The sequence below is a fragment of the Poecilia mexicana genome, unplaced genomic scaffold (genome assembly GCF_051168715.1).
Source record: "Poecilia mexicana isolate PSO_F unplaced genomic scaffold, ASM5116871v1 scaffold_11, whole genome shotgun sequence".
NCBI lineage: Eukaryota > Metazoa > Chordata > Actinopteri > Cyprinodontiformes > Poeciliidae > Poecilia > Poecilia mexicana.
In genome coordinates, this window is record NW_028263380.1 from 12,308,827 (window position 1) to 12,332,115 (window position 23,289).

Here is a 23,289-nt window from a genome sequence, read left to right on the forward strand (position 1 = left end):
AATTTCTGTTTTCAAGCCAAACTTGGTTAAACATAAACTTCCCACCAAGAAGAAACAGCAGATAAGAGAACATAGACATTTTGTTGTCAGCCCTTAAAACCAGATATCAAGTACAAGGTTTTGCAGAGACAACATTTTTCATTTTGTGCTAGTCAAGCACTTGACTCCTTTTAAAATAGTGGACAGTGGTGCAGTTTTGTGATGTTTATAAGTACTATTAGAGCCGAATACAGTGGACCACCACCTACTAATCTATTTGCAGATTTTTCTGTGGAATGCAACTTCAAATTACTTGCTGGAAACTGGCTGATTTCTTGTAGCTCATTTCTAAACTATTTTGTAAAAACAAAAAGAGTGGAAAGCTAAAATACTACTTGTTACGCTATAGGCTGGTATTTAAAAGCAGTCAATCCAGGAGTGGCATTCATCGTACCTCCAAGAGCAGGTCAATAATGCCAGGATGGTTTTTACTGTGTATTAATACATATTAAGGTAAATTTGGGTCTCGAGTACACGCAGGTTTTAGCTACTGAGGTTACGCTGGACATATTTAAAGTCTCTTAATACTTGCAATTAAAAATATTCAATTTAAGACTCTGTGAATCCAGCAGAATATTCAAAAAGACTTGAAAATTACTTCTGTATCCAGTCAGACTGAGCCCAAGTCATCTTGCAAATAACGGGCAAAGCTTTTAGTCCCTGAGCTAGAAAGACTTTGAGCTGTAACAACAGAAAAAGATTTTTATAAAGTATTGACTCATGGGTGCTGAATACATATGAATACCACATTGTTCAGAACTCCAACAGTCTCACAGAAATCCAAACCGGAATTTAAATTCAAATAATATTTATTGAAACAAATCATTCGGAACTTAAAGGGAGGAATAGCATCAATTTGGGAAGACATGCTGTGCAACTGTGCAGCAGAACTGATGCACTTTACATAAAAGGCACTTTAAATTTGATTAATCAGTTAAACCTGCTATTAAATAGGCTTAAAAAAATGAAAGCACAGATACTACACTGCCAGTAGAAAGGCATTGGATGAGGCAAAAGTCTGCCTCGTTTGATCACTGATTAAAGCAACAGAATTTGATTCATTCCCCCCCGTCCCCCAAGAAAAAAAAAGATAATCTCAGGAAAATACACGATACAAATAAAATTCAATACAAATACCTCATATTTATCTCCATGTGTTCAGTATGGCAATATCTTGCATTAATTTAAGGTTAGTTAATTTACCAATTATTTGTTCCACAGAAAATATTAAAATATAGAAAGATGGGATTAAAGAAAATGGCAGAGATGTGTCTTAAAGGGGATTTAAAATTACAGCAATAATTTGACTTCATGATGGAATAGAAACGCACAACTCTGACATAAAATTACTTTAAAGTCAACATTTCATGTCTCTTTGGAGGGCATTCAGCAACCGTGAATTGAGGATGTTATGCGCGTACATGCAAACCTGTTCTATTAGTTTTGTCATAGAGTGAATGAAATGAGGCACGAAATTCTGACTAACAGCAAAATAAAAATCAGAAGTGATTCGTTTATGCAGATGATCAGGAGGGAGAAGCGTTTCATGCCTCACAATACTGTTATATCAACCACTACGAGTTGCTTTAAGAAGGCTTTGGCAAACTGGGATATAAACAACCACAGTCACACTTTCGATCTTCACAGAGGGCCTCGGAAAGTTTGAATAATTGGAATACACCAGTAAAGGAATGTGATTTTAAAAACGTCATGATGCCTGCGCAGAGTGGCTTAGAAAAAACAAACCGATACTGGAAGAATGTAATACAAAAGGAAATGACCAGATGTTGATCAGGGCTAATAAGGTAAGATGGTGGTAGTGAAGCTGAGAGGAGACGTGATCATTCGGACCACTCGTCGTCGTCGAACTCTGAGGAGTCGTCCTCGCTGTCGCTGCACTCCACGGCGATACGGCGCGACAAGATGGCGGCCACGTCGTTGCCAAAGTGATCGCTCTTCTCCTGTTCCCGCTGAGCCTCCACCTTACGCAGGTTGAAACCTAGAAGAAGAAGTTAGTCAACGTTTAGTTTGTCTGTGATGGGCTGCAAGGAGCCGCCCCGCAGAACCAGGAAGACGAAACCAATCTGGTCTGCTGAAAAACTGCATGATCATCAGCAAATGTGAACATTTTGGCAGATTTGTGTCGCTATGCAATCCTAAAGAAAACAATATACCAGTGACTTCATCCTGGAGTCTGGCTGTGGTAAGCTCAGAGAAGTTACAAAAAGCCCAGACATACATTGACTAAGAAATAAAGCTTGCTTAGCTGCTTGCCTAAAATTGATTGTCTATAAAATTAATCTGACTTCAGGACTCCTTGTAGCAACCTTGTAGCAAACTACAAGGTTTCCATCCTGAAGAAATGCAGGAAGCACATCGGGAACAATAACTTTATAATAAATTATCTCTGAAGCACGGTGGTGGAGGCCTGATGACTGGGGCTCATTCTCAGGCTGCAGAAAAAACTTTTCATTTCCACTTAAGTTTAATTTCTCACTAAGGTAAGAAAACCTGATGTTTATGCATTTATCTTATATCTAAGGTTCTGGACCTGAGTGAATTTGCCACCCCTAATACTTTAAGTTAAACAAAATTGGTGTCAAACGTTAGTGCAGCAAAAAAAATAAAAAATTTAGTTTGTTCCGCTGTCAATTTAAAGTTATAAATAAATGTTGCCAGACGTCATCAAAGGTCAACCAGCCCAGCCCACATTTACAAAACGAAATAAGGTGTCAATTTTTAAGATTAGATAAAAAAGGGGGTCAGAGATCAACCTGTTCCCTCATTCAGATCAAACAAAACTGATATGAATTAATTTTGCTTTGTGCAGATAAAAAAAAATCAGAGCCCAGTTGCTTGACCCTAATTTGTTTGATTTTGTAAATGTTTGGTTGACCTTTGATGACCGCTCAAAACATTTATTAATATTTTTAAAATGACAGCAGCACAAACAAAACGTGTTCCTGCACAAACGTTTGACACCAACTTCTTTTAATTAGAAGAAGGTGGGGGAGCAACTTCACTCCACCACCAACTGCTGCTCTTTAGAAATAAAGAGTTTGAGTTAAATGTCAGCCTTTTTTCTCACTTAACGCCGGTTATACCAAATCATTAAAATTACTAACTCAATAAAAATTATTGCTCGCTGCTTTCCGTGCTTTCCTGTAGGAAGCAGACTCGTGTTTCCGTTGACGTGTTTCTGCTACGTCTTACCTTGTCGGATGGCCTGCAGCAGGTCACTGCGACCGTCGCTGACAGGAGCTGGCTGAGGTTTGGGAGCAGAGCTCGAGATGGGTGGAGGAGGAGGAGCACTGTAGTCAGAGGGTGGAGGAGGAGGCCCCGGAGGTGGAGGAGGCGGCGGCGGGGGTGGCGGTCCTCCACCTGTAGAGATTGGAGGTGGGGGAGGAGCCATGGCCATATCGGGCGGTGGAGGGGGAGCGGGTGGAGATGGAAAGGAGGGTGGAGGTGGGGAGGGAATGCCATCGAAGCCAGTTGGAGGAGGAGGTGGAGCAAAACCAGAGGGTGGGGGTGGGGGAGGAGGTGCAGGGGGCGGGGAAAGGTTTGGGCGGGAGTTCGGAGGGGGAGACATAGAAGGAGGCGCAGGAGGAGGATGGGTTGGACTCAGCATGCTGACTCTATGCTGAGCTGCTGATCCATCATTAAACCTGCAGAGAAGAAGTCGCTATTAGAGACACTGAGACATTAACAGGCCTTAATGGAGACTTCACTTCCCTCCATTAACATTTTATATCCGTGTTCAACCACGGCTGCTCGTGTTCAAGTTAACAGAGAGACGAGCGCAAGGCCGCGGCGAGCGTGACTTCGCTTTCACCGCATGCTGCCAAGGGCGACCATGTGCTGGCAACATGTGTGGGCAGAGCGCATGATGCTACAAGTACGTACGCCGTGTCTGGGGGTGGAGGAGGCAGGATGTCATCAGGGCCAGGCGGAGGCGGAGGCGAGCCAGGCTCAAAGTGGTAAGAGTCCGTGCTTAGCTCAAGGTCGTCTGAGTTGAAGCCCTCCCCGGATCCGATGCTGCCATTCAGTACGTCTGAGGAATTTCTGAACGCAAACAAAATAACGTCAAATCGAGCGCAGCAGCTGCACCGGCCGAGCGGAGGAAAAGATCAGAGAAACAGAACAAATTAGCAGCTTCTGCTAATTAGAGGTGAATTTAAAGGAGCAGGTAAAAATAATCCCCTGAACATTTAAGGAACACAAAGTCTAACCTGGAAGTATGGAAATTTTATGTAATTTTTTTATTTTTATTTTTTCCAAATTAATAGGAAACACTTCAGTCAGATCTTTTTTTGACATGGCATGATGAATAATGCTCGCCATTGTCACGTATTCTGGAAAGATCCGGTGATGAGATGTTTTTGGCAAGACACAAACAATAAACTGGGCAAAATATTACAATATAATTTGCTTTTCAATGTCTATGTTATATAATAGAAAGCTAAATATCTGGTTGAAATTCTGAAAGACGGCAACGACAACAAAATGTCATGTGATACAATCACCATCAACATCAAATCAAGCCATAGAACAAAACTGACACATACAGTAAGACTGCAGAAAACACAAAGAAAAGAAAAATTAAATAAATGGACAAAACCCAGGAGGAAAATTGGTGACGGAGAGTACTGACAAATAAAATAGTAGAAAATTCAATGAAGAGCATATCCTATAATATTCATTGTTTGAAAAGGCGTAAACAAAAATGAAAACAAATAAAAGTAAAAAATAAAAGGCCTGCAGTGTTTTACAAAAGCCTGATGATAAAACACTGAAAATAGTCAGAGAAGCAACTGGAGAGTATTGATGATTTCCTTCATTTTCCTCCTGTTGTCTATAACTACAGATTGCTGCGCAGAAATACAAATATTGTTCTTCAAAAGGTTTTTTTTTATACCTGTTGTCATTAGAACTGCATTCCCATCCTTACTTAGCGGTACAGTTTATTTTACAGTCCAATACAATCATTTTTACATCCGACAGAAAAGACAATCAAAAGTGAAAACAAAATGGTGGAGACACATTTTTTGTCGTTTACTGGAGATTTTTTTGTGGCCATCAGCTCTACACCCTTCCCCTTGAGAACATTCCCAGACGGCACATACCGCCTCATCAGTGTGTACAGATCCGCTGATAAGCAGGGGAAAGGGGGATGAATCACATGAGTAGCTAATGTGGATTTTTGCTTTGAAAGCCAAATCTGAGGCAACAGATTCAGAAAGTCAATATTTTGACTCCTTAAATCTTTACCTTTCATAAGTGATCGGTACATTGCTGTATCCCTGCCCTCGGCATCTGAAAAACCTTAAACGCTGCAAAATCTGCATGGAAATAAACACCTCTAGTGGTTCATTACTAAAACTCACTTCTGCATGCATTGATCTAGTGACACATCTGGATCAATATGTCTTGTTTAATTTTGAACGCCGTTAACTTTAGGGAATTCTTTTGCACATCTGAGCAGTTCTTTTTATCTTGTGTCTGTGTACCTCAGTCAGTCTCGCCTCTTTTTCAGTCTGTAACTGTGTTTCTTCCAGGATTTCCCCTCTACTTAGCTCCATCTAGCTTCTTGTCAAACCTGAACAGCTTCCCTGTCCCTGCTGAGGCATCCCCACAGCATGATGCTGCTGTCAACATGTCCCTGCACTTATGATAGCAGGTGGGATAACCTTTACAACAGGGGTGTCAAAGTCAAATGGACGGAGGGCCAAATAAAAAATTTAGCTACAAGCCGAGGGCCGGACTGATCGAATGTTCATTGAAATTTTTTTAAATGACTCATATAGTCTAGTGAACCTAATTGAACCTACTGAAAACCTAACAAATATATTCCAATATGATCAGATAAATAAAGCAATATTTTCTTATGGCTCTGTCAGTAATCTTTAATTTTCAACAGACACAACTGAAATATTTTTAAAATATAATTGGATTGAAATACAATAAAATAAAGTGCAAAAATCTATTAATCCACATATGTCAGAGTCAAGGCATTTAGATGTGTCGCCGGCGAATTACGGTACTGCAAATTTAGATGTGTCGCCGGCGACACATCTAAATTTGCAGTACCGTAATTCCGCCACACGTAGCGCTAAGTGGAAAAATTCCAACGGTTTCTGAAAGGGGAGACGTTGCACTTTCCAGCAAGTATCGGGTTAATACGGTAACTTCGCAGCTGCAGCTGCAGAGAATGTAATTAATCCGGGGGGCACTCGTTTAATAGACGGTATATTTCGGCAATAACTTGGTGGATATTGAAAGTTCCGGTTGTTATGGATACATGGGTAAGTACATAATCTCACAGAACATTTAAAGAACTGCTTACAGTTCAAATAAGGAAGATATTTTTTTTCAGACGGGGTGCCGGCTTGCTGCGGTCTGCGGGCCGGTTCTAATAATAAATCAAGATCATCCCAGGGGCCGCAAAAAACCTTCTCGCGGGCCGGATGTGGCCCGCGGGCTTTGACTCTGACATATGTGCTTTACAACATTCTTTAGTCCAAAAGTTCAAAACAAATGACCAAAACTGCAACAGCTGTTGGTGAAGGAGTAAAATAACTAGCGCCCATTGCCATTTATTCTCTGTTCGGTGATAAAGGCTTTAGTTGCTTCTTCTAATAATAAAACAGGTTAGAGAAAATGCGATGCTTTTAAGCTCTTTAAATGTATAACAACCATTTTTTTTAAAAAACACACGAATGTCATCTTAAAAAAAATTGGTTTCACTTTTTTTTCTTTGAAAAGCTGACAAAAATCAATTGGAGACCAGCTGGAAACCATGGCAACCTAGCCTGTCCACTTTAGGTAACCACCAAAAAAAGTATGAGCCAAAAGTACTGAACACAGAAATTGTATTTTTTTTTTAAATCAGTCAAATCTATGGTCTACTACAAATACTGCATACAGCTGCTGTAATCCAAATGATCAACAAAAATGTAATAAATCGGGATTAAGATGAAAGGTTTAAAGTTGTTATGCGTGCCGTGTCTGCTTGTTGCAGTTTCTATTAAAAAAAGCCTAAAAAGCAAACAGAAACTTGAATCATTTGTTCCAATTACTCCTCTTTCTATTTATAGCGATTCAATGTGCACCCAGTTCCAAAAACGGCATCAAACTCCCTGAAAAAGGAAATGAAATTCATCATCAGCTGAAAGTTCATGACTGAAACAGCCCATTACGCTCCTGCCTGTCGGGTTCCTGAACACACAGTACAACCTTCAGAAAGCTGCCCAGCTTACTTCAGTTTCGGTTTACTCACTTTTCATTCTTTGGTACGACAAACTCCTGTCCCATCTTCAGCCGCTCCCATTCGTCCTTCCTGGTCTTGATCTTTCGAGGATGAAGCGTCCTCGGGTTCACGTTGTCTTTCTTCTCCCTCTGCTCAGAAAACACAGAGTTAAATAAAATGGTGGATGTTGTAATGCGTTACTCTGGCTTTGGGATTCATGATCTTATGTTGGCGTGTCTCACTCTGTGCTTGCGCTTCTCCTTCATGATGTCCTTGGTGTCCTGCAACATCTTCTCCTTCCACAGGTCGAAGAAGTAGGACGGATCCGTGTAAAACTTCAGAGCCTCTTTACCATCCTCCCTGCAAACAGTATTTATAGGTGCTATGAGCAACAGTCACACTTTGTTGTGAGCTGTGAGATTATAATCTGCTTAAAGAGTAGAAGTATATATAAGGCATTTAACTTCCGTTATAAGATGTCTTCACATATATTTCTGCATGATTAAACTAAACTAATGATGCCTAATCTGAGTTGACACATTCCTTGCATTGCTGACTTCTTGTTATACAAGTTTTATTATTTCGCTTTGGGGGGTAGTTGAATTTCATAAAAATAAACCATCAAAAATTACAGCTCTTCTCCTAGTGCAATTCATGCCCCAGAAACACTGAAAACTATAAGTCTTAGCTGCTAAAATATGCCCATAATTTAAGTTTTGATACATGTTTGGGAGCTGTTCTTCACATCTGCATGTGCTGCTCCTGCCTGCTCCATCCTACCTGTACTGGCTGAGCTGGTTGAGTGGTGGTGGAGGGTTACAGGTGGTGTAAGTGTCCTGTACAGGGACCGGCAGAGACGGCCTGGTGAACAGCTGCTGATCCTGGGTCAGGCTGCTGCGGAAGGCTTTCCTGGTAGTGATGGCCTGCAGAGAGACTAGGAGAAACAAACGAGAAGTTGCATAAACAACTTGGGAACGTGGAGACAGTTTACAGGAGGAACGTCCAGGAGGAAGAACTTTACCCTCTTCTTCTTTGGGGTCCAGCTGGGTGACTTTAACCTGTAGGCGATCAACTCTTTCCCCCAGCGTGTTGACTCTGGTAGCAAAGGCTCCAGCCTGGATAAAAAGCTCCCCAAACACGTCCTCTGCATATTTACCTAAATAAAAAAAAAATTAAAAAAACACCACAACTTCCTTTACCCTTGTTAAATGTTATACAAGCTAATGAGTACACTCAACCGACAGATATGACCGACAATAAACTAAACCTGGCTGGTACTCACTGAGGCTGCCGAGCTGACGGATGATGTTGGCCAGGCTGATGTTGGTCACACATTCCAGTTCGCTGCGGATGTTTGAAGGGATGGTCTGACGGCTCACGTGCCGCGGCTCTATATTCCTCGTCACCAAAGGCATGATGGGAGGCGGCAGGCAGGGTGGCCCAACCCTGACACAAAGGAAGTGAGAGGATCGATTACTGATCTGTGGCGCTGGGTAAGATGTTGTCCAAACTCAGAATTACCTCCTTATCGATATGTATAGCTACTGGTAACACAGTTCTAAAGGTACTCGTATCTATCAAACTTTTTCACATTTGCTCTACAACCACAAACATATTTTATTGGGATTTTATGTCGTAAACATTAATTGTGAAGCCATAATTTGCAGTATAACTTCATAATTAGTAAACTATACTATGACAAGTTTTCTTCCAAGACTTTTTTTTCTTTCTTCCTAAAGAACTGACAAGCCTTCCTGTCCAGGTTGAAGAAAAGCAACACCGCAGCATGATGCTGGCACTACCGTGTTCCACTGCGGGGTGGGTGTTTTTTGGCGATGAAGTGCACGACACGCAGCGTTTGCATGACAGCCTCTGAGGTTTCAAATGACCACATTGCCCTTTCTGGGTATGATTTGACAAAGTGTGACAAAATGTGCAAAAGCTCAAGGGTTCCGAATATTTTCACAAGTCAATGTACATTTATATATTCTACAGCTTTATTGTATCTGTAATATAACTGAAATTCAATTTATTTAAATATCTCTATAACATTTAAATGAGGAACTGAAAAAGAAGAAGAAAGAAGAGCAAAATGTAAGAACGTTTTTCTTTGGCAATGGGGCCTTAAAAGGACATCATAGTATGTGCATTTTACATTGGCTGCTATTTCACAAATTTTCAAATCAAACACTAATTTGCCAAAAGTCTTGTATATGACCATCAGCAAATCAATATTTCATGTCTGACCAAATGCTTAATGCTAAGCTATGAATAATTGAAGTTTTTAAAAAGGCATGTTAACTGCCAATTTCATTACAAGCAGTCTGTGTTTCTTTAGCTTACACTGAAAAAATACCACACTCAAGAATTTCCAGTCCATATTTTTGACTTTTTAATGATCTGAAGACTAAATACATTTCTTGTCACCTACTAAAGCGTTTTTGCACGTCTAAATAAGTTAAGAGGCTCATGTCTAAGCAAGCTCTGCACACAGGCATATAAATAACAGAACCAGACAGAACTAAAGCAGAAGCAAAACTGCTGCTTAGCTCAGATCAGCATCTACTATGCAGCAGCTGAGCGAGCCAAACTGAAAGGTTAAAATAGAGAAGAGACTGCTGGCGTTAGCTAGTTCCCTACCATTATGTTTGCAGCTGTGTAAATACATTAAGTGATATGGAGCTGACCTGTGTACCTAATATCAGCTGCACACAGTAACATAGGAGAATATGGTTGACAGCTCAGTGACTTCAGTGCCTCCCTGTTGGGCCCGTTTTGGCTGCCTAATTACAAGTCTGTCCAGTTAAAATGATGTACTCAGCTGAAGAGATGATTCATAGCGTAAGAATCACAAAGAGAGCTGTTTGTGTTGCACTTTTTCCTCCACTCGGTAAACGTGTTGCTATGCTCCAAAACCCCAAAATGAAGCACTGACACTGATGGAAAAACTTGAAAAACACGAAAAGCCCGGGGGGCTGCCCTGTGCTCGGCAGTGACAGTGAGCCAGCCTGTGGATTTGAATAACTGGATTTCGCTTAATTGCTTAACGTCAAGATAGCTTCAGAACGGTCGAATGCTACACTTTTATGAATCAAATCGGTAAAAACAGCGAACGCTTTCACGCCCAAACATTAGCTAAAACAGGCTAAATGTAAGTTGGGATCTCGGCCTTGTCGGAGCAGGAAGTAAACTTGTAAGCGCCTCTTATCTCGAAGAAACCCTCAAACAAGGGTGTTTTTTTTACCCGTCACCATATATAAACAACACTGAATCAATTTTACTCCCTTACCGTTAAAACTTGCGCCTGTAGGTTCACTCTATTTTATCTGTTGGTTGTTAGGTCGGAAGATTTTCTCAAGAAATGTTGAGAGTTACAGCACAGCGAGTCGAGCCTGAACAGCTCGCGCAAGTCCCGGAATTGGTAACTTCTGATTGGTTGACGGACAGGATTTCTCGAAAGTGATTGGCTACAGAGGATGTCTTGCGCTTTGGGCTGAAGAACAGGATGTGGAAATTTCAACGTAAAGAGCGCAACTCCACCCAAGCTAGTGGCAAACATCTGTCCGTAATTTTCGTAAGGGAGGGCGGAGGCAACCCCGCATTCCAGAGTGCGCTCCCAGCGAGCTGGAACGCGTCCGAGGAATGACTGGCACTGGAGCTTTCTGCATAGGGAAACACTTAAAAGTTCATGGTGGTAAAGTGCATCCTTCCTCTCAGCGGCGGTATTTTAAACGGGAAGTGCTGAGCCTTTGACGGTAAAAACGTATCTGAAAATTAAATTAAGAATGAAACGCCTTAAAATCTGATACTGTGGTAGAGTGTACAGTTAGGATAGCTATAGCTTTGTCTTGCTAATAAAAACCTGAATACTGTTAGTTTTTATTCACTCATTTTACTCTGACAGCTCTAAGTAAAATGCAGTGCAAGCAAGTGCTGCCAGAAATCAGCTGATTAATAGCCCACCTGCGTGTGTTTTAGTCTCAGTACAGCTTTCCTGTAAAAGGTCTAAGAGGTTTGTTAAACAATTAGAACATCCCCTGAACTCACCATCATCACCGTGAAACATGGTGGTGGCAGTATTATGCTACGCTGATGCTTTTCTTCAGCAGGGAAAGGGAACCTGAACAGTTTCTTTGAATACGAATATGCCTCTTTATAGATTAGTATTTATTTAAAAAGAAAAGATTACTTTTGCTTATGGATTTGATCATTTCTTATGCTGGCTACCACATACATTTCTGGTGAATTATATTGAATTATGCGATTGTAAAGAGGGAGAGAAAAAAAAGGAAAAATTAAAAGAGCTCTGCAAGGCACTGAACGCGTTACTGAAGGAAGCACAGTTTTATCTAATAAATTTAAATATGTACACTTTTAAAAGGGGATTGATGTTTTACACAGATGTACAGAAAAATAAACAAGCTTTATTAAATATTTTCTTTGGGATACCGTTGGTTAAAATATATGTAAAGAGGTTGTGATTATTTGTTTAAGCAAATTAGCTTTTTCCAGATAATTATTAACTGTGCATTTAAATAGGGGGCAGTCATTTCAGTTTATGTAAACAGCTCAAACTCAAAACAAAAGTCATCTCAGGATGCCAAGCAAAAAAGGCATTTCTGTTCTGTATTTTATTACCAGCTTTGCAGAAAATATATTCTTTGAATCACATTATTTTGACCTGAACAAAGAACATCAGCCACTGTTCCTTTTCCCGCCACAGAGAGTAATTTTTGTCAGCATTGTATAATGAACACGTCTCTTTCCCTCTCAAGTTGTAAAATGTAAATCCATTAACCTCCACTAGAGGGCGGTGTTGGATGAAGAAATTTGTGGTAAAAGAAAGGCAATTTTTTTCCACAGAACTGCATCATTTTTAAGGCAGAACATTCTCAGTCTTGTTTGTTTCCCTCCACAACAGCATTTGTTGAGTGTCAGTGTTTTGTGTTGACCCAGCTGAGGGTGTAGGAGCTGCGAGCGCTTTCCACAGTGTGCTTCAGGACTGTGAACCAGGTGGAGTCCAGCGGCCTCAAGGCCCCGCAGCACACTGAACCAGTAGCGGAGCACTTCCTCGTCGCTGCCCCCCACCTCAAAGCCTGCCCAGTGCAGGTGCACAGTGGCGACCAGATGATGAATGTTCTGCAGAGTCCCCGCCCCGATCCAGTTCTGAAAAAGCCACCACTCAGCACTTAACAGGTCAGCATACAAAAAAATGAACCTGAAAGGGGGAGGGAAATATTAGCATAACATTTTTTTAATGCACACTAACATTATTAAAGACTTTTTCACCATCGGCTGAAATAAAGAAACCTTTTAACATTCTAATTCATTAAATATAACTGCATACATGACTACACAAAATAAAATTAAAAAAATGTCCACGTAAGTTCACAAAATTTAATGAAATACTACTCTCGAGGTTAAAGACTGGTGTGATGTCACAGATTTTCCAGTGTTTGTGGTGTTGAACAAGATCTCATGAATCTGGCAGTATGGTTACTTATTACAGATGAAGTGGTTCCACTAGCGTCCTCATGCTGTCACCTTCGTTATGCACTGAAGTGGCTCACAATCGAGTGGTGAGCGTCTGGGATGAGAGTCAGCTCCTCCAGACATCAGCCTCTATTAGTATTTTACCGACATAGAAGTCCAACTCAGACTGCAGGTATGTAACGCCCTCTGGTGGCCGCCGGATGTAACTGGGGGCCCCCATGTGTGATTCACTCACTTAAACCGTTGCCATGGCAGTCAGAGATGGCGCAGAGCCCTGTTACCATGGCAACAGCCAAGTAAAAGTGCCTTTCCGGGTACGCTGGGGTAAAAAAGACTCTGTGGTGTGTTTGTTTGGCCAAAGTCTTTATTGTTTGCGCTCGCGTCTCTCTTACGGTGTGATGGCAGAGCGCCGCCATGATGTTGGCCAGTGTGTGAGCAGCCCCGCCCGGGGCTGCCGCTCGCCCCGTGCCTGCGCCTCTTCGGAGCTCGCCACTCCAGCCACAATTTGTGCTGGCTGACGACGCCCCTGTTGCCATGGTTACTGGCCAAACTGTTGCCAAGGTGACCAACAGATGCACTGGAGGTGCTGGGATCAAAACTGTGGGCTTCGCATCCGAGTCTGGAGACGGTGCTCAGAAAGTCTGCGTCTCCTCCATCCATGCTGGCGAGACAAAGGGAAAAGCAGACAATGAGGCAGAGGCTCGCAGATAGTGGTTTGAAAGGTTTCTGCATGCGGGGATTAAATATGCAATGCGTTGTTCAGTGTGGTTAGTGTTACGAATGCCTGAGTTTGGGGTCCAGACACCTGAAGGAGTAGGCAACGCAGCTGGAAGCAGCCAGTCCTCGGCACACAGCAGCCAGCGAGCTGAAGCCACGGGGGGCGCCACTGCCTGGGCCTTCCCTGGGGGTAAAACCCTGGAGCAGTTCAGCTGGGGACAGGCGAGGAGAAGAAAAAGCACACGGCACGGAGCTCTGAGAACCGACTGTCTCAAAGCTAGCATTAAAATGAGAAGAAGTGAAAGAAAAGAAGAAGTGGCTTGACGAGGAGCCTTGTGAAATTTGGCAGTTTTCTCCATTTTTAAAACTTCTCTTAATTTTAGAGACTTTAAACTTGGACTGTACGACTAAGAAGCTTAAACAACACTCGCATGCAGCGACATGAGGTGTAGCAGTAAGAGCAGGGTGTGCTATATGCAGAGGCTACAGTTTTCCACACAGCCGTCCTGGATTCGATGCTGCAAGCATTCCCCATTTTTCTCTGTTCCCCGTCTCGAAGCTGTCAATAAAAGTCACGGGTGCCAAAAAAACAAACACGCCAGCACTGTATCCCGGTTTAAGTTTCTTAATAACTTTCCGTTCTCAGTTTTCCAGCACTTGGGTGTTGTGTAACTAAAATTCTTTTTGGGAATTTCCAGTCTGAAACATCTTTTTTCTGGCTCCAGAATCGGCAGAATTTGGCTGCCAGCATATTGACAGCACCTGACTGATCGTATTACTGCTATGTCAACCCCCCACGCATGTCTGCAGTCAGAGAAGTGCAATGTAGCTCATGAAAGCGGAGGGTTTTCTTCTTTCATTATTGATTCCTGTTCAATTTTGGCAAGATCTATCTCCTACATAAATTTTCAGCCTCTTCTATGCTCGAATGTTCCAGGATACCTCCAAGAAATGATGCATATGTGAGTCTGACAGGTGGTTCAGGTGGACAAGTTGATTGCAAGGGAGAAGGGGGGGACTACAATGCTGAGCTGTCAAAGATGTGATTGAAAACAGAAAGTTTTTTTTTTTCTTAAAACCTAACTTTTTTTCTCAACTTTGTTGAGTTTTTTTGTTTTTTGCGGCTAACACTAATTTGTTTTTACAATTTACCTAAACATTTCAGATGACATCGCCTTTCAAAAGTATTCACACCCTTTTATCTTTTCCACAATTTTGTTGTGTTATAATTTTAATATGTTTACATCGGATTTTACCGCACAAACTAACAAATAAGTGCAAATTTGTGAAACGAAAAATAGTTACATGATTTGTTTTATTATTTTAAAAATAAACATCTGAAAAGTGTGATGTGCATTTGTCTTCAACCTGCTTTACTCTGATACCCTTAAATTTAATCCTTGAAAAGTCAAAATCCAGGCCTAAATTTGCGGCAGGACATTAAAACTGTTGTTCACAGACATGCTCCATCTAATCTGACAAAGTTTGAGCTATTATGCAAAGAAGATTGAGCAAAACGTTTAGTCTCCAGATTTGTAAAGCTCGTGGTGTGGTACCCTATAAGTCTTACTTGCGTAACTGCGGCAAAAGTATAGCTCTACAAAATATTAACTCAGTTCGACAACAATACAAATGCATGCCACACTTTTAAGACATACTCATGCAACATTTGGAAAGCAATTTACAGCCTTCTTTCGACTTGTGCTGTTCTTTTACATGAAATCCTATTGAAATACCCTTAAATTCAAGGTGTGACGTGACAAAATGTGAAACGCCAAAGGGACATTAGTACTTTTTCAAAGCATTGCAAGTTAATGTAGGATTTTTCCATTTACAGTTCTTTCTCATTAGTGTCTTGTTATGGCTGAGGAATTTGTAGAAAACGAGAGAAATGTCTGCAATACAGTTGTAAAATTTGCATTATTCAGCTCAATACATTAAACTTTAAATATAGTTTTGCACAAACATTAAATAATAAATTTAGGAATGCGCTGGAAAATTTGACGAGATAACTTTTTTTGCAGGCCCAGACAGTTCACTGTCGGCACGAAATCTTAAAATGGCTGCATTTGTTGAGTTTCGGGTGTTTCAGTCGTGCCTACCTGTGGCCTTGTGATATTCATGATGATGCGACCGAGTTCTGCTGAGAAGGACGGCTCGCTCACTGCACATCGCTGCATCTCCATCGCTCTGGGTCCCACCTGGGAGTGAATGTAAAAAAAAAATAAATAAATAAACAAACTATATATCGATATACTGCGGCGAAGGAAATAATAGATGATTTTTGGGAATCAGGAAGGCAGCTGAATAATGCACGGGGATGACGGTAAGAGAAGGTGCAAGAGCCGAGGAGGCGGGTCACAGGCGCTGACCCCAGGCCCATTGGTGATTGCTTGAAGCTCCTCAACAGACAAACAGACATGCACACATGCACACAAATACCCCTCTCTCCTCCTAACGCCATGGCAACCTCCGCAGAGCAGGAGGGGTGCACCAGAATGAGTCAGAGAGTTTAGCCTTGGGCAGATAAAGAGAGGGAGAGTGAGAAAAAAAAAGGAAAGCAGAGGGGAGCCAGAGAGGAGCGAGGAGAAGGAAGGGTTGGGGTAAAGAAGTAAGGGACGGATGTGTGCTCAGCAACACAGACAGAGGCTGAGGATGGAGGCACAATCTGTCCATCCTCGGGGCAGAGACAGAAAAGACAGACCAGCTGTCATCCGGCTCTGATCGGGGTCAGGACAGGGCTTGCCCCTTGCTCCCCACCTGTTCTGACATGCAGGTAATAATCCACAGAGCTGCACACAAGCTGACCTAAGCCATGCTGGATGAGGACGCCTCATCAGCTGTGGTTTATTTTGCATTCCTTGGCGTAGACTGCACAGTTTAAATTACCTTCATTTACTTGGTGGTGTGGGTGGGGTCGTGGTTGGATTAAGTACTCTTCTCCCACTCACTCTGTGACTGGTTTTCCTTAGCATGTGGCAAACACTTTCAAGAGTAATCTGAATGTCTTCATGCTTATTTTGGCTCTCATATGGTACTTTATCCCGATGTTGTATTACTTTATAACTCTGTCTGTCACTCAATTCATTTGCAATGTCTTTCTTGGCATGTTTTTTCACTGTTTAGTGCAAAGGTCGGCAATGTTTAAGATCCATGACTTATATTTCTGCCTTTGTTCTTGCTAAATTAAATCTGTCTATAGCCACTAAACCCTATGGTGGTTTACAAAAAAAGATGGCTTTTAGGGTTTTACAAGTACTTCTATAAATAAATACAGTTGCTTTGTTTAAGGTTAAAGAAAATTATGTTTATATATTTTTTTACTTTTCAAAATCAAGAAAACCAACAGACTTTAGCAAAAGGAGAAGAAATTATTCCCCTTAATTGAATGTGATATGTTTGTGGAAAATGAAGAAGAACTCAACAAACCACAGAAAATCTATGAACACCTTAAATACTTGAATATTAACACGATTCTAATGCAGGAATACTGTGCAGGTGTGTTAAAACACACAGTTACATAGTTACTTACTAAAATGTTGCAACATTATTATTATTATTATTATTTTGCTATTGGTTTCTTTCAAAAGTTTGTTTTGCCAAATGTCACAGAGCCACTGAAGGGGCCTCAGGGGCCCTGGAGCCACAAGTTGCACACCTTAGACTTAATGCTCTAAACACTGTTTGAATCTGTCTTCTTGTCTAATTGCGGCACATCTTTTAATCATTTTCTCACCTGGAAATCCAACTCCTTCTCCAGAAAGCACTAAATGTTCTTGAGGGTTTAAGCGCTCCAATGTCCTCTGGGACAGATTTGCTAGTTTTTAGTTTATGTGCTGCCCACCTGCTGCGCCGGTCTGAATTGCTCTGCTAAAACTGCTCATTATTTAAAACACTTATACTGCAACTTTTCACTAAATTAGACACTAGACTATTTTCACTAACATAGAAATCCAAGTTAAGTATATATGAGATTTTCTTTGTGATTTATATTTATGTTGTTGCTATGTTATGTCACCTTTTTTTCTAGTTATGTGTATCCGTATTTTCTGTCTCTGTTGTTTAACACGAGTGTTGCTTTAATGCACCAGTTACCAATAAACAACAATAAATCCTGATTCTGGTTATGAAGAGACCTGTTACCCCAATAGTGTTCAAGCACTACTGAGTCACTTGGTTCCATCAACAACTTATTTATCGTTTTTATTTATTTATGTGTACTTTTATTCGTATACGACATTTGCAGCAAAAAATATACTCATATTATTATAGATTTTGTTTATTACTGTGGTTCCTGAAGTGAATGTCAGGATACCACATTTGCAGGTGGACATTAATTTGCCCATAATACAACAGGCTTATTAAGCCAACAGTTTCAACTCTTTAATATAAATTTATTTTTTATGTTGTTCATGTCCGCTTTAGCTTTTATGTTATTTAATTACGCGACATATTGCACATTAAACCCTCACTGGAAAATAAATACATTTATTTAAAAAAAATTAATTATTATTTTTTTTAGTTAAAGTGTAACCTTATGAACTCATCCTTTCTGTGAAATATATGAGTAACAACCACACACGAAATTAACCTATAAACTTCACTGCAACCTGTTTTTGTACCAACCTGGCGCTCGTGCATCTCGTTTTCCTCCTCGTGCGCTCGCTCCCCATCCTTCACCTCCTCCTCCTCCTCAGTCCCCGCTCTCCCGGTGCTGGCTCCCCGAGCCTTGCCCGTTGACCTCCTCTCCGGCTCTAGGCTGATAACGGTGAAGGCGACAGCTCCGTCCCTCTCCTCCGCCCACAAACGCGCCACGACGAGCAGCTGCAGGGCGAGGAGAACCGGCGGGATCAGCAGCAGCGGGACGAGGCCCGCTCTCGACCGGGGCAAAGCACCCATCTCCCGCACTCATCCTCCGTGGCTGGGACGCTGAACATCTCCCTGTAATCCAACTTTTCACTCCCCCCATTTCCTCCCCTGTTCTCCCCCAGGGCAGATAAGAGAGGAAAGTTCCAGCTGGGTCCTCCTTCGTCCCCTCCCTTCATCTCCGGCCTTCTCCTCCTCCTTGTCACCCTCAGGGGACACTTGTGATGACAAGGCGCATTCTTCAGTCAGCGGTGGTCCCCTTCAAAATGCTGTTTTATTTATCTAACAACTGTAGAGTCAACAATTACCAAATGTAGGCAAGAAAAAATTATTTTCCGTCAGAAAAGAAAAAACAGGATTCACATTTAAAATATAAATACTAATTTGTTGAAAAGCATAAACTTTATCTCAGACAGAACTGTTTACCGATGTATTTTATTTTTTACAAGTAGCCTCACATTGGCCCATTTTTCATTCAACCATATAAACTCTGCCTAATTTTTGTGTTTGCTGCTATAAATGCTTTGCTCCTGTCGTTTTAATTCTTTTTATGTTTATGTACATAACCTATTCCATAAATATTTCAGTTTATGTTTGAATGATGATGCCTCTCGGGCACTGTGTCACATCTTTATTATATCATTAAGAAATTAATTTAGAATGTGGCCTAACTGAAGAAAAATATTCATCTTCCTAATTTTATAAGCAAAGATGCCTCATTTTATTCAAGGGAAGAATAAAATGGGAGCACATGTCACACGTAGAGCAGCCTTAATGGAAATATCTAAATGGCTACGGCGCCGTTGAGTTTGCCAGTTTCTTTGTAGTCTTCACAATGAACTTTGAGCAGAGTTTCAGCCAATGCGGCTTTGTGATTCTTCTTTGTGTTGAGAAAGGATGAGCTCATAGCCAGAAGGAGAAAGAGCTCTGGTCAGGAAACTGGATCATCTTTTAGGTTTCAGCAATCTAGATGATTGTACGAACTCAAAAAAAAAAAATTTTTTTTTGGTGGCTATTTTCAGTTCTGTGGTATTCTATGTTTATCTGGATTTTATGAAAGAAACCTCCTTAAAATGTTAAAGTATTTTTTTATCAAGATATCTAATGCTTACCACTCATTGCAACACTTAAGTTTGATATTTGTATTTTTTTTTTTTTACTAAAACACCAAATATTCATTCAACTGCTTCTTTTTCGCTCACCGTCTCACCTGTTGAATCTTGTTTATTGTGGTTTTAATTAAGCACTTAAAATAGTTTTTTTTGTTCTAGTTAGACTGAAGGAATACTGGGTTCTTGCCAGCTTTGAACACCTTTTTTTTTTCTTTTTACCTTTCTCAACAAACTTCTGTTATTCTGTTGCAAATGCCGTCGTTTGCAACGTTTATTGGTTGTGAAATTTGTCAAGAGTGATGCATTCGTTCATGTCAACGTTTTTTGCGCAGCGTCAGTTCCTTTAAAATTGCTGCCATTAGCCCCGCGTACTCTCTTTGTTTTGCTGTCTCATAAAAGGTACCCCTGGTTCAGTGCTTCCGCATTTGGCAGCAGACGGCTGCACCCGCTGATGTTAGTTGTGCTGGAGGTTTCTTCCTGTTCAAAAGGATCGTTTCATTTCCACTATGACCGCTTGCTTGCTCAGGATTAAAGAACGCTGCAAAGTCAATGTCTCACTTAGTTGGCAACTTTTTATGTTTACTGATTATCTTTAAATAATCACCTGAATGTGACTGCACATGACTGCTTGTATTCAGGTCTGAATTTACACCGAACTGTATTCTTTACAGCTGGATATGAATTAGATCTATTTGTGTTTTCCAGTTCCTTCAGATAACATTCACTGAAAATTGGCATTAGAAAGTTTCAGCAAGTTAGGATGTGCGTTCTGAAATAATAACCTTTAATCAGGTATTAAACCTACTTTGCAGCATCAAGCCCACATTTCTGTATAAAAAATATTTTTTTGTTGGTCTGGTGTAATGTAATCTTAGTGCTGTGTTCTAATTAGCTGTCAGCAGAAAATCATAATTAACAGAAATAATGGCTTAAAAACATCACTCTGTGTGTAATCAATCTTCACGCTTAGTAAACTGAGTTACTGGAATAAACTTCTCTAATTTGTGGAATAAAACAGCATATAAACCAGCTGAACCACCGAATACCAGTGGAGATTAAAGTAGAGAGAGTAAAGTGCCCTCAAATGTAAAAAATGTTATATTGAAGCCAAATATTGTACAAAGAGCTTCAGGGTACAGATGGATTACAGTTAGCAGGGACTTTACCAGCTATTTAAATGCAGATAAAATGTCAATGTTTTATACAAACACAGAAGAACATAAAAGTGAGAAAGAAAGAGCAGATGCCCCCTTCTCGCCTCCCCCCCAGCCGTTCTGTCTGTCATGTCGCGTTGTTGACAGAACGTGTCCCCCCCTCTGCCATACAGTGGAATGTCACAGCAAACACGTTTCCTCCGGCCACGTCTGAGTCTATTTAATCAGCCTGTTGACAAACTGTACACAATCTGCGGCCCGTAAACTTCCCCCATCTGCTTTCACTCTCCGTCACTCTGCGCGTCCGTCTGGCACACGCGTCCACACAAGCTGTGGATTTACAATATTTCTGTCCGTCAGCGAGTTACCTTCTAAACATGGCCACCCTTTTTGATTGACCCTTTTTTTAAAATTTTTTTTACAGTTTCTGCGTTAACTCTTACAGCTGGGATTAGGATTAGAAATGTTAAAGTAAAAGCTCTGTGCATTTCTCTTTCCTTCCTTTGCATTTAAACCCTCTTCTGCATCTTGGGTTTCTTTTTTTTTTTTTTTTGCTCAGTCTGGTTTCTTTCCAGCTACCAGCACATCCCGCATTACTCTCCTCATCACTCATTCCTCTCCTCCCCTCTTTTTTTTTTTTTTTTTTTTTTACTCCCCGTCGAATCGTGTCCTTGTTTGAACTCCTTCCCTCACAGTTGCAGGCAAAGCCCGGCGCTTACAAAGGCTCTCAAATCACAAGCAGAACACCTCCTCTTGTCTGCTGAAGAAACTGCACGAGACAGACAAGTTTACCAATGGCAAGAACGTAATGTGTATTTAAATATTTTGCACCTCAGATACATACATGATATGTAACAGACAGATATACAATTTTCTTTTCTTTTTTTTTTTTTTGCAGCACAAAAACCACCAAACAACACAAGACCACGAAAAAAAGAAGGGAGAGAGTGAATGAAAGAAAGAAAGAAATGAGGCCCCACCAAGATTTTGTCATCTCTGGAGCCTCAATCCTTTAGACCCCACAGGCACACACACATACACGCATACACACGCGCACACACACACACATGCATTCAGGAAAAAAAGCAAACAAACTCACAAATACATGCATCACTGCAGTCACGCAAATCCATCCTCTGTCTGGAGTCCACACACACACACACACAAAAAAAAAACAAGTCTCTTTGGGGCCATTGTGTAATTTCAGTGTCTCTTTCCCTTGTAGTTAAAACAGCAAAACACAGGATGTTGAGTCTCCAAGCTGCAGTCCTCCTCCTACTCCTCTTCCTCCTCTTTTTCCCTCCCTATCAGAGCAGAGAAATCACGGTAAGACGCAGAAGAGAGGAAAGTTGATAATGCCCCCCCCACACCCCCGACTCTGCCACCATCTTCCCCGCGGTCTTGGAGCTGAAGTCGTATGTACAGATGCTGGTATTTGAAGAGCAGAAACTGATTTAGTCCGCTTTTTTCTCTTATGGGACACAAACATCAAGAAGAAGTGCACAGAGCGGGACGTTTGGCTAGGCTCATGGTATTTAAAAAAAAAAAAAAAAAAAAAAAAAAAACGTCGATTTTTGGGCTCAGATGCGGCTCAGGTTGCGGCACAAGACAGTTGAGTGGTTTGAGTGCAGAACATTGCAGCTGGCTTTAGCGGTAAATGGAGAAGTTTTGGAGACAGGAACAGAAGGAGCGAAACGGAGAGAGAGAGAAAGAGAGAGAAAGCAGAGTGATCCTAATTTGTCTATACTGCAGAACAGAAATGGAAAAGGACTCGGCGAGATACTGCATGTGTCACAGAAGGACCCAAAGGGATGGGGATATAGTTTCATCTCTGTCCACCGCCGTCTGGACTTTGTCTGTCAGATTCCTCTTGGCCGTTCCCTCTCGGTCCAGGACAGAGTGCTCACGTATGATCATGGTTAGGTAGTGATCTAATCTGCACATGCGTTTCTCTGTGTGCGTGTGTGTTTTTCTTTTTCCTTATTTGCCCGTGTGCGTGTCTGTCTGTCTGAGTGAGTTGCCGGGAGTGTGCGTGTGTTTTCGTATACGTGCATGCGTTGAGTTTCATGGGTTGATCTTGATTGTCAGTGCTGGAGAATTAAAGCTTTACTGTCCAAGGCTGGCAGCTAAATTCTCACCCTTCAGTTCAGTCTCTCACAAAGAAGTTCCCTTTAAAAAATATGTTTGCAAATCTGTAAAAGCTTGACTCGAACCTGAGAGGAAACACAGAAAGAGGGAGAGAGAAAAAATGTAAAGATACAAACATTTTGAAATCGGAAATCACATTGTAGAACTTTTATAAAATCATTTTGATAAAAGATATTTGTTAGACTTGCCTTTTTTTTTTTTTTTTAGCAAATTTTAAATATATTTAGGATTATGATTAGCACAAAGCGCCTAGCAAAAGTATTGAACATCTTTCTATTTTTACACTTTATAGTCAGAAGCTATATTTTACTAACACTATCTAATAGATAAATGTAGTAGAAAGAAAATGAATTCCTTTCACAAAGAAGATTTTGAATAACGCTGCAACCATTTATATGCAGATAAATCAATCTGATGCCCCTTAAATAAAATAAAATAAAAGTGCGTTGGTAAATAGAGTCAATCTTAATTTAATTTAACTGAATTTAGGCATAAATGCAGCAGAAGAGAACAG

The 23,289-nt window shown here is 41.0% G+C and overlaps 2 protein-coding genes across 2 annotated transcripts; both read right to left on the bottom strand.

Annotated features, from left to right (window-relative positions):
* Positions 1–830: 830 nt before the first annotated feature.
* On the bottom strand, positions 831–10,764 carry wasf2 (WASP family member 2). Its single transcript, XM_015010220.2, has 9 exons — positions 10,575–10,764; positions 8,568–8,731; positions 8,307–8,441; positions 8,066–8,219; positions 7,528–7,645; positions 7,316–7,434; positions 3,943–4,101; positions 3,253–3,704; positions 831–2,038 (listed from the first exon to the last, which is right to left on the bottom strand). Exons 2-9 carry the CDS (start codon positions 8,698–8,700, stop codon positions 1,881–1,883), a joined length of 1,428 nt encoding a protein of 475 aa, XP_014865706.2. The 5' UTR covers positions 8,701–8,731; positions 10,575–10,764; the 3' UTR covers positions 831–1,880.
* A 1,133-nt stretch (positions 10,765–11,897) lies between these two features.
* On the bottom strand, positions 11,898–18,540 carry LOC148156416 (uncharacterized). The gene is given in 7 exon segments (XM_088010210.1): positions 11,898–13,227; positions 13,229–13,439; positions 13,584–13,605; positions 13,608–13,707; positions 15,598–15,696; positions 18,122–18,490; positions 18,493–18,540. Coding segments are annotated over 7 exon segments (1,071 nt in total). The 3' UTR covers positions 11,898–13,005.
* Positions 18,541–23,289: the final 4,749 nt, after the last annotated feature.